Source organism: Pseudophryne corroboree (assembly GCF_028390025.1).
Source record: "Pseudophryne corroboree isolate aPseCor3 chromosome 3 unlocalized genomic scaffold, aPseCor3.hap2 SUPER_3_unloc_1, whole genome shotgun sequence".
Classification (NCBI taxonomy): Eukaryota; Metazoa; Chordata; class Amphibia; order Anura; family Myobatrachidae; genus Pseudophryne; species Pseudophryne corroboree.
In genome coordinates, this window is record NW_026967493.1 from 4,849,881 (window position 1) to 4,861,931 (window position 12,051).

Sequence of the window (12,051 nt, forward strand, 5' to 3'; positions counted from 1 at the left end):
AGAGGCCATGGGTCCTCTGTGAGCATTTCTTGCAGTTCGGGGTACCAAGGCCTTCCTGGCCAATCTGGAACAATGAGTATTGTTCTCACTCCTTTTCTTCTTACGATTCTCAGCACCTTGGGTATGAGAGGAAGGGGAGGAAACACATAGACCGATTGGAACACCCACGGTGTTACCAGGGAGTCCACAGCTATCGCCTGAGGGTCTCTTGACCTGGCGCAATACCGTTGTAGCTTTTTGTTGAGACGGGACGCCATCATATCTACCTGTGGCAGTTCCCATCGATTTGTAATCTGAATGAAGACTTCATGATGAAGTCCCCACTCTCCCGGGTGAAGGTCGTGCCTGCTGAGGAAGTCTGCTTCTCAGTTGTCCACCCCCGGAATGAACACTGCTGACAGTGCTTGTACATGATTCTCCGCCCACCGAAGAATCCTGGTGGCTTCCGCCATCGCGACTCTGCTTCTTGTGCCGCCCTGGTGGTTTACGTGAGCCACCGCTGTGATGTTGTCTGACTGAATCAGCACCGGTTGGTTGCGAAGCAGGGGCTCTGCTTGACTCAGGGCGTTGAATATGGCCCTTAGTTCCAGGATATTGATGTGCAGACAAGCCTCCTGACTTGACCACAACCCTTGGAAGTTTCTTCACTGAGTGACTGCCCCCCACCCTCGGAGGCTCGCATCCGTGGTCACCAGGACCCAGTCCTGTATGCCGAACCTGCGGCCCTCGAGAAGGTGAGCACTCTGTAGCCACCACAGAAGAGACACCCTGGCCCTGGGGGACAGGATGATCAGCCGATGCAACTGAAGATGCGATCCGGACCATTTGTCCAACAGATCCCATTGAAAGATCCTCGCATGGAACCTGCCGAAGGGAATGGCTTCGTACGATGCCACCATCTTTCCCAGGACTCGCGTGCAGTGATGCACCGACACCTGTTTCGGTTTTAACAGGTCTCTGACTAGAGTCACAAGCTCTTGAGCCTTCTCCGTCGGGAGAAACACCTTCTTCTGGTCTGTGTCCAGAATCATGCCCAGAAAGGGCAGACGCGTCGTAGTAATCAGCTGCGACTTTGGGATATTCAGAATCCAGCCATGCTGTTGCAACACTTCCTGAGAGTGCGCTACGCTGATCTGCAACTGCTCCCTCAACCTCGCCTTTATGAGGAGATCGTCCAAGTATGGGATAACTGTGAGGGCCTCTGCTCTGTAGGATCAGGCATGGGTTGAGACCCTGACTGGCCCGAGGTATCAGCTTTATCCAACCTTTTATGTAAGGAGTTTACATTATCATTTAACACCTTCCACATATCCATCCAATCAGGTGTCGGCACCGTCGGCGGCGACACATCAGTCAACTGCACTTCCTTTGCCTCCACATAGCCCTCTTCGTCAAACATGTCGACACACGCATACCGACACACCACACACACAGGGGAAGCTCTAAATGAGGACAGGACCCCCACAAGGCCTTTTGGAGAGACAGAGAGAGAGTATGCCAGCACACACCCCAGCGCTATATAACCCAGGGATTACACAGTAACTTAGTGTTTACCCAGTAGCTGCTGTAATATTATTAATGCGCCCCCCCTCTCTTTTTTACCCTTCTACCGTGATTATGCAGGGGAGAGCCTGGGGAGCTTCCTCTCAGCGGAGCTGTGGAAGGAAAATGGCGCTGGTGAGTGCTGAGGAAGAAGGCCCCGCCCCCTCAGCGGCGGGCTTCTGTCCAGCGATTTTTTTGTAAAATAAATGGCGGGGGCTCATACATATAACAGTGTCCCACTGTCTATATGCAGCTTTCGCCAGGAGGTATCAATTGCTGCCCAGGGCGCCCCCCCCTGCGCCCTGCACCCTACAGTGACCGGAGTGTGTGGGTTAGTGTGGGCGCAATGGCGCACAGCTGCAGTGCTGTGCGCTACCTCATGTGAAGACAGGAGTCTTCTGCCGCCGATTTCAATGTCTTCTCCGCTTCTGCCGGCTTCTGTCTTCTGGCTCTGCGAGGGGGACGGCGGCGCGGCTCCGGGAACGGACGACAAGGTCAGGTCCTGTGTTCGATCCCTCTGGAGCTAATGGTGTCCAGTAGCCTAAGAAGCGCAACCTAGCCGCAGTTAGTAGGTTTGCTTCTCTCCCCTCAGTCCCACGTAGCAGAGAGTCTGTTGCCAGCAGAAGCTCTCTGAAAATAAAAAACCTAACTAAAATACTTTCTTATTAGCAAGCTCAGGAGAGCTCACTAAAAGCACCCAGCTCTGGCCGGGCACAGATTCTAACTGGGGTCTGGAGGAGGGGCATAGAGGGAGGAGCCAGTGCACACCAGATAGTACTAAATCTTTCTTTAGAGTGCCCAGTCTCCTGCGGAGCCCGCTATTCCCCATGGTCCTTACGGAGTTCCCAGCATCCACTAGGACGTTACGGAAATGAATTTTAATTAACTGTAAGATTCAGAACCGTCTTTACATGATTATTATAATCCCTAGGTAGTATGAGCTGAGAGCACAAAATAAGTTGCAAAAAATGGATTGGGCGTTTATAGATGGTCTGTATTAAGTGTTCTCGAGGTCAGATGCATAATGCTTCACAGTGGAGGCCATACAGTCACAGAGAATCTGCACCTAGCAAGTGGGCAATGCAAGTTACGATGGTGCGATCGATGGTGGTGTCTAAAGACACAACAAGCGGAATTTGGTCACCTAAAGACTGGGAGTCAGTCCTTGCACATTCAGATGCACAGCTGTACACCAGAGAAGGGCGTGTAGAAAGTATGTGCATAGAGTTGCACAAGACACAATACCGGCAAGACGCACACACAGCACCCGACTCACAATCAACCCTAAGTGCTTGTTACTCTGCAACCCTTCTGACAGTAACTGCATCCAAGATCACTACCTTCATTGTCAACAGTCTCAGCTATAATGGGGCAACATACCTGGACAGAGGGGCTGAGGCCATGGTTCTTCCTGAACCACGAAGGCAATGATTAGAATTATTCCCCCCCCCCCCCCCCATTTGGGGGCTTTTGGGCACTGGTTTGTTGCCACAATGACTATTTAAGGAAACCGGAACACTTCCATAAGTATTTGGAAGACTTTCGGATGTAGATACCATTCTCCTGGAACAGCTTTTGTTCTACTGATTATTCGGCCACCGTGCTTTCATTGCCTGCTACATGGGATGTTGATAGTGACTTAGGTTGGATACACATTTAACCAAAGGATTGGTCACCTGGCTATTCAATGTATCGACTAGTGAGCTGTATGCACATACGATCTTGTGCATACACGCTAACCAATCCGCCAACCAATATGTCTGGTAGCAGACATATGTGACATCATATTCAATGGCTGCTATGGCCACCCTAATCCAATAGGTCAGCCGTACACACAGCCAGATGTGGTACAGGGCCGATCTAATGTGTCTGTGAATGTCATTCACAGAAATACTGTATGTTGTGTAAACAAACGCAGATACGTTTATTCAATGACGGAACGATATATCGAAAAGTGTGTATCCAGTCTTAGACTTGCTTCTGCCCAAGATATCAGCCTTGCTACCTCTACCATGATAGATTTCAGGACTGCCTGAGAGCAAACCACCTTAAAAAGGTAGGTAGTGTAGTTCAACTGGTTCCAGAGACTCAAAAATTAGCCTTTTGAATGGTATCCAGTACAAAGTTTAAATCCAATGGAAGAATTGGTGGAATGTACGGAACCTGTATCCAAAGTACCCTGTGGAAGAATGCCTGCACTTCTGGAATGGCAGCCAAGCGCTTAGAAAAAACGGTCAAGACTTCTTGTACCGCTCTAAGTTACAGCACCACAGCATGTAAAACTGGCACCTGTGGTGAGAAAAAGGGCTGACGTGTCTGAGGGTAGAGTCGGAAGAGTACTGAACGAACGGAGTAAGATCTGATGTTGAAAAGTCAGAGCGTGAAACCTGGAGAATGGGACTGCTTCGGAAGAAACCACCATCTTCTCCCGCAGTTGCATGCAGCAGAAGACAAACCTGAAGGCAGCTGCAGAAGCGACCACACCAAAGACTGAAGGTCCTGAACCTTCTGTGCAGGCAGGTGAACCCGCTGAAAGCGAGCGTCGAACAAAAGGCCCAGGAAAATTATACTGTGTGTGAATGAGCTGAGACTTTTTGTAATTCAGTATCCAGCTGTTAGTCTCCAATGTGAACTCCTCTACATGATACATTAGTAATGCATCTGAAGGGGCTTTTATTAGAAGGTCATCTAGGTACGGGAATATGGTAAAGTTCCTCCATAGTAACAACGAGATCATGTAGGCCAATAACATTATAGACACTGTGGGTGCGTTGGACATAACGATTGGTAAGGCCTGAAATTGAAAATGTTAACAAACCAATGCAAAGTGGAGAAGTTGATAATGGCCTCTCCGGATAGGAACATGAAGGCAAGCATCTTCTATGTCTATGGACGCTAGAAACTCCCCACCTTCCATGGCGCTGATTACCGAGCATAAGGACTCCATCTTGATCTATCTTAGGAACACATGGGGATTCTGCTACTTTAAATTGAGGATTGGATGGAATGACCCATCCGGCTTGTCCACCAGAAACAGGTTGGAGTAGAACCCCAACCCTCGTTGATGTAAAGGAACCAGAATAATGACTCCGGAATCTGTAAGTGAACAAACTGCAGCGAACAGGGAAGTCCATCTGGACGGTCTGGGGAAAGAGGAGTTGATAAGTAGCTTGATGTCATGGGACCATCTAAATCTAGGATGTAAATCCTGGACAAAATGCCTCTTAGCCAGAGATCTGACTGTAGCCAGGCACCCCAGAATTTGAATAAACAGACCCCCACCACATGAGGGTGAGATTGGGCCCTATGATCGTCATGCAGTCTGTGTTTCCATTGGTTTGGTAGCGGGACAGAAAGTGCGAGCGCATGCGCAGGACGGGCGATACGCATGCGCCCGCGAGGCGATCGTAATAATTCCGGTTGGATCGCGATGTGCGATCCAACCTGAATTGGCCCCACAGTGGTGCTCACATAAAATTGTGGGGAGGAGACTGGTCAGATCTCTGGGCTGGTAACACACAGTGACATGATGTGAGGGAGAGAGCAGGAGTATAATAGGGGCTGATGGCTCCTGATGTATGAGATACACCAGAGAGTGTGGGGAGGAGACTGGTCAGATCTCTGGGCTGGTAACACACAGTGACATGATGTGAGGGAGAGAGCAGGAGTCTAATAGGGACTGATGGCTCCTGATGTATGAGATACACCAGAGAGTGTGGGGAGGAGACTGGTCAGATCTCTGAGCTGGTAACACACATTGACATGATGTGAGGGGAGAGCAGGAGTATAATAGGGACTGATGGCTCCTGAAGTATGAGATACACCAGAGAGTGTGGGAAGGAGACTGGTCATATATCTGGGCTGGTAACACACAGTGACATGATGTGAGGAGGAGAGCAGGAATATAATAGGGGCTGATGGCTCCTGATGTATGAGATACACCAGAGAGTGTGGGGAGGAGACTGGTCAGATCTCTGGGCTGGTAACACACAGTGACGTGATGTGAGGGGGAGAGCAGGAGTATAATAGGGGCTGAGGGCTCCTGATGTATGAGATACACCAGAGAGTGTGGGGAGGAGACTGGTCAGATCTCTGGGCTGGTAACACACAGTGACGTGATGTGAGGGGGAGAGCAGGAGTATAATAGGGGCTGAGGGCTCCTGATGTATGAGATACACCAGAGAGTGTGGGGAGGAGACTGGTCAGATCTCTGGGCTGGTAACACACAGTGACATGATGTGAGGGGGAGAGCAGGAGTATAATAGGGGCTGATAGCTCCTGATGTACGAGATACACAAGAGAGTGTGGGGAGGAGACTGGTCAGATCTCTGGTCTGGTAACACACAGTGACATGATGTGAGGGGGAGAGCAGGAGTATAATAGGGGCTGATGGCTGCTGATGCATGAGATACACCAGAGAGTGTGGGGAGGAGACTGGTCAGACCTCTGGGCTGGTAACATACAATGACATGAGTGTAATAGGGGCTGATGGATCCCGACTCTTCCACAGAGGAGGGTGTAGGATAATAGATTGCTGTAGTGACAGAACAAGGAGAATGTGTGACTGTACTTCATGCTTATCTCTCACCTGTGCTGATATCTGTAGGAATTTCCTCCTCCTTATACTCCTGGACACCACTTGAATACTTTTCTTCTTCTCCTTCGATATTCTCTACCTTAATATTATACATGGCTCCACCCTAAATAACCCCAAAAAAAAACCCAGCTCTGTAATAAACTACAATTTCATTAACCGAGATTAGACAGTAGAATATGAGTAGACAAAGTCAAAAAAATAAGAATTTACTTACCGATAATTCTATTTCTCGGAGTCCGTAGTGGATGCTGGGGTTCCTGAAAGGACCATGGGGAATAGCGGCTCCGCAGGAGACAGGGCACAAAAAGTAAAGCTTTTCCAGATCAGGTGGTGTGCACTGGCTCCTCCCCCTATGACCCTCCTCCAGACTCCAGTTAGGTACTGTGCCCGGACGAGCGTACACAATAAGGGAGGATTTTGAATCCCGGGTAAGACTCATACCAGCCACACCAATCACACCGTACAACTTGTGATCTAAACCCAGTTAACAGTATGATAACAGAGGAGCCTCTGAAAGATGGCTCCCTAAACAATAACCCGAATTAGTTAACAATAACTATGTACAAGTATTGCAGATAATCCGCACTTGGGATGGGCGCCCAGCATCCACTACGGACTCCGAGAAATAGAATTATCGGTAAGTAAATTCTTATTTTCTCTATCGTCCTAGTGGATGCTGGGGTTCCTGAAAGGACCATGGGGATTATACCAAAGCTCCCAAACGGGCGGGAGAGTGCGGATGACTCTGCAGCACCGAATGAGAGAACTCCAGGTCCTCCTTTGCCAGGGTATCAAATTTGTAGAATTTTACAAACGTGTTCTCCCCTGACCACGTAGCTGCTCGGCAGAGTTGTAATGCCGAGACCCCTCGGGCAGCCGCCCAAGATGAGCCCACCTTCCTTGTGGAATGGGCCTTAACAGATTTAGGCTGTGGCAGGCCTGCCACAGAATGTGCAAGTTGAATTGTGTTACAAATCCAACGAGCAATCGACTGCTTAGAAGCAGGCGCACCCAACTTGTTGGGTGCATACAGTATAAACAGCGAGTCAGATTTTCTGACTCCAGCCGTCCTTGAAATGTATATTTTTAAAGCTCTGACAACGTCCAACAACTTGGAGTCCTCCAAGTCGCTTGTAGCCGCAGGCACTACAATAGGCTGGTTCAGGTGAAACGCTGATACCACCTTAGGGAGAAAATGCGGACGCGTCCGCAGCTCTGCCCTATCCGAATGGAAAATTAAATAAGGGCTTTTATAAGATAAAGCCGCCAGTTCAGATACTCTCCTGGCGGACGCCAGGGCCAGTAACATAGTCACTTTCCATGTGAGATATTTCAAATCCACATTTTTTAGTGGTTCAAACCAATGGGATTTGAGGAAATCTAAAACTACATTTAGATCCCACGGTGCCACCGGAGGCACCACAGGAGGCTGTATATGCAGTACTCCTTTGACAAAAGTCTGGACCTCAGGAACTGAGGCCAATTCTTTTTGGAAGAATATTGACAGGGCCGAAATTTGAACCTTAATAGATCCCAATTTGAGACCCATAGACAATCCTGATTGCAGGAAATGTAGGAAACGACCCAGTTGAAATTCCTCCGTCGGAACACTCCGATCCTCGCACCACGCAACATATTTCCGCCAAATGCGGTGATAATGCTTCGCGGTGACTTCCTTTCTTGCCTTAATCAAGGTAGGAATGACTTCTTCTGGAATGCCTTTTCCTTTTAGGATCTGGCGTTCAACCGCCATGCCGTCAAACGCAGCCGCGGTAAGTCTTGGAATAGACACGGTCCCTGCTGAAGCAGGTCCTGTCTTAGAGGTAGAGGCCACGGATCGTCCGTGACCATCTCTTGAAGTTCCGGGTACCAAGACCTTCTTGGCCAATCCGGAGCCACTAGTATCGTTCTCACTCCGCTTTGCCGTATGATTCTCAATACCTTTGGTATGAGAGGCAGAGGAGGAAACACATACACCGACTGGTACACCCAAGGTGTTACCAGCGCGTCCACAGCTATTGCCTGCGGATCTCTTGACCTGGCGCAATACCTGTCCAGTTTTTTGTTGAGGCGAGACGCCATCATGTCCACCATTGGTCTTTCCCAACGGTTTATTAGCATGTGGAAAACTTCTGGATGAAGTCCCCACTCTCCCGGGTGAAGATCGTGTCTGCTGAGGAAGTCTGCTTCCCAGTTGTCCACTCCCGGGATGAACACTGCTGACAGTGCTATCACGTGATTCTCCTCCCAGCGAAGGATCCTGGCAGCTTCTGCCATTGCACTCCTGCTTCTTGTGCCGCCCTGTCTGTTTACATGGGCGACTGCCGTGATGTTGTCCGACTGGATCAACACCGGTCTTCCTTGAAGCAGAGGTTCCGCCTGGCTTAGAGCATTGTAGATTGCTCTTAGTTCCAGAATGTTTATGTGAAGAGACTTTTCCAGGCTCGACCACACTCCCTGGAAGTTTCTTCCTTGTGTGACTGCTCCCCAGCCTCTCAGGCTGGCGTCCGTGGTCACCAGGATCCAATCCTGTATGCCGAATCTGCGGCCCTCCAATAGATGAGCCCTCTGCAACCACCACAGAAGAGATACCCTTGTCCTTGGAGACAGGGTTATCCGCAGGTGCATCTGAAGATGCGTGCATTGATGTACAGACACCTTTCCTGGTTTTAGGAGATTCCTGACCAGGTCGGATAACTCCTTGGCTTTTTCCTCGGGAAGAAAAACCTTTTTCTGAACCGTGTCCAGAATCATCCCTAGGAACAGCAGACGAGTTGTCGGCATTAATTGGGATTTTGGAATATTCAGAATCCATCCGTGCTGCTTTAGCACCTCTTGAGATATTGCTAATCCCATCTCTAGCTGTTCTCTGGACCTTGCCCTTATTAGGAGATCGTCCAAGTATGGGATAATTAATACGCCTTTTCTTCGAAGAAGAATCATCATCTCGGCCATTACCTTTGTAAAGACCCGAGGTGCCGTGGACAAACCAAACGGCAGCGTCTGAAACTGATAGTGACAGTTTTGTACAACGAACCTGAGGTACCCCTGGTGTGAGGGGTAAATTGGAACGTGGAGATACGCATCCTTGATGTCCAAGGATACCATAAAGTCCCCTTCTTCCAGGTTCGCTATCACTGCTCTGAGTGACTCCATCTTGAACTTGAACTTCTTTATGTACAGGTTCAAGGACTTCAGATTTAGAATAGGCCTTACCGAGCCATCCGGCTTCGGTACCACAAATAGAGTGGAATAATACCCCTTCCCTTGTTGTAGAAGAGGTACCTTGACTATCACCTGCTGAGAGTACAGCTTGTGAATGGCTTCCAAAACCGTCTCCCTTTCGGAAGGGGACGTTGGTAAAGCCGACTTCAGGAAACGGCGAGGTGGATCTGTCTCTAATTCCAACCTGTACCCCTGAGATATTATCTGCAGGATCCAGGGATCTACCTGCGAGTGAGCCCACTGCGCGCTGTAATTTTTGAGACGACCTCCCACCGTCCCCGAGTCCGCTTGAGAAGCCCCAGCGTCATGCTGAGGCTTTTGTAGAAGCCGGGGAGGGCTTCTGTTCCTGGGAAGGAGCTGCCTGTTGCTGTTTCTTCCCTCGACCTCTGCCTCGTGGCAGATATGAATAGCCCTTTGCTCTCTTATTTTTAAAGGAACGAAAGGGCTGCGGTTGAAAAGTCGGTGCCTTTTTCTGTTGGGGAGTGACTTGAGGTAGAAAGGTGGATTTCCCGGCTGTAGCCGTGGCCACCAAATCTGATAGACCGACTCCAAATAACTCCTCCCCTTTATACGGCAAAACTTCCATATGCCGTTTTGAATCCGCATCGCCTGTCCACTGTCGCGTCCATAAAGCTCTTCTGGCCGAAATGGACATAGCACTTACCCGTGATGCCAGTGTGCAGATATCCCTCTGTGCATCACGCATATAAAGAAATGCTTCTTTTATCTGTTCTAACGACAGTAAAATATTGTCCCTGTCCAGGGTATCAATATTTTCAATCAGGGACTCTGACCAAACTACCCCAGCACCGCACATCCAGGCAGTCGCTATAGCTGGTCGTAGTATAACACCTGCATGTGTGTATATACTTTTTTGGATATTTTCCATCCTCCTATCTGATGGATCTTTAAGTGCGGCCGTCTCAGGAGAAGGTAACGCCACTTGTTTTGATAAGCGTGTTAGCGCCTTGTCCACCCTAGGAGGTGTTTCTCAGCGCTCCCTAACCTCTGGCGGGAAAGGGTATAATGCCAATAATTTCTTTGAAATTATCAGCTTTTTATCAGGGGCAACCCACGCTTCATCACACACGTCATTTAATTCTTCTGATTCAGGAAAAACTATAGGTAGTTTTTTCACACCCCACATAATACCCTGTTTAGTGGTACCTGTAGTATCAGCTAAATGTAACGCCTCCTTCATTGCCAAAATCATATAACGTGTGGCCCTACTGGAAAATACGGTTGATTCGTCACCGTCACCACTGGAATCAGTGCCTGTGTCTGGGTCTGTGTCGACCGACTGAGGCAAGGGCGTTTTACAGCCCCTGACGGTGTTTGAGGCGCCTGGACAGGCACTAATTGATTGTCCGGCCGCCTCATGTCGTCAAACGACTGCTTTAGCGTGTTGACACTATCCCGTAATTCCATAAAGAAAGGCATCCATTCTGGTGTCGACCCCCTAGGAGGTGACATCCCCATATTTGGCAATTGCTCCGCCTCCACACCAATATCGTCCTCATACATGTCGACACACACGTACCGACACACAGCAGACACACAGGGAATGCTCTAAACGAAGACAGGACCCACTAGCCCTTTGGGGAGACAGAGGGAGAGTCTGCCAGCACACACCAAAAAGCGCTATATATGACAGGGATAGCCTTATAATAAGTGCTCCCTTATAGCTGCTTTATATATATCAAGATATTGCCATTAAATTTGCCCCCCCTCTCTGTTTTACCCTGTTTCTGTAGTGCAGTGCAGGGGAGAGACCTGGGAGCCGTCCTGACCAGCGGAGCTGTGAGAGGAAATGGCGCCGTGTGCTGAGGAGATAGGCCCCGCCCCTTTTACGGCGGGCTCGTCTCCCGCTATTTTGTGAATACAGGCAGGGGTTAAATATCTCCATATAGCCTCTGGGGGCTATATGTGAGGTATTTTTAGCCTTTATATAGGTTTACATTTGCCTCCCAGGGCGCCCCCCCCCAGCGCCCTGCACCCTCAGTGACTGCGTGTGAAGTGTGCTGAGAGGAAAATGGCGCACAGCTGCAGTGCTGTGCGCTACCTTTAGAAGACTGCAGGAGTCTTCAGCCGCCGATTCTGGACCTCTTCTTACTTCAGCATCTGCAAGGGGGCCGGCGGCGCGGCTCCGGTGACCATCCAGGCTGTACCTGTGATCGTCCCTCTGGAGCTGATGTCCAGTAGCCAAGAAGCCAATCCATCCTGCACGCAGGTGAGTTCACTTCTTCTCCCCTCTGTCCCTCGTTGCAGTGATCCTGTTGCCAGCAGGAATCACTGTAAAATAAAAAACCTAAGCTAAACTTTCTCTAAGCAGCTCTTTATGAGAGCCACCTAGAATTGCACCCTTCTCGGCCGGGCACAAAAATCTAACTGGAGTCTGGAGGAGGGTCATAGGGGGAGGAGCCAGTGCACACCACCTGATCTGGAAAAGCTTTACTTTTTGTGCCCTGTCTCCTGCGGAGCCGCTATTCCCCATGGTCCTTTCAGGAACCCCAGCATCCACTAGGACGATAGAGAAATATATTGGTGCTACCGGTCTTTGGGTTATGTGTGAGCATTATCACCAAGAACTACTCCGTTACAAGTTTTCTTTCCCTTTGTCTACTATCTATCTGAACGATGGGAGTTCTTATAAAAAGAAGTAGCATTAGGATGTACAAAGAAAACTA

At 49.4% G+C, this 12,051-nt stretch overlaps 1 protein-coding gene across 3 annotated transcripts in view; it reads right to left on the minus strand.

The window, feature by feature from the left end:
- Window positions 1–12,051, minus strand: part of LOC134983144 (gastrula zinc finger protein XlCGF26.1-like) — a 32,739-nt gene that overhangs the window by 3,509 nt on the left and 17,179 nt on the right. For all 3 annotated transcript variants that reach the window (XM_063948879.1, XM_063948878.1, XM_063948880.1), the window contains exon 2: window positions 6,131–6,242. In XM_063948879.1, coding sequence (XP_063804949.1) covers window positions 6,131–6,242 — 112 coding nt within the window. The remainder of the gene's footprint in view (window positions 1–6,130; window positions 6,243–12,051) is intronic.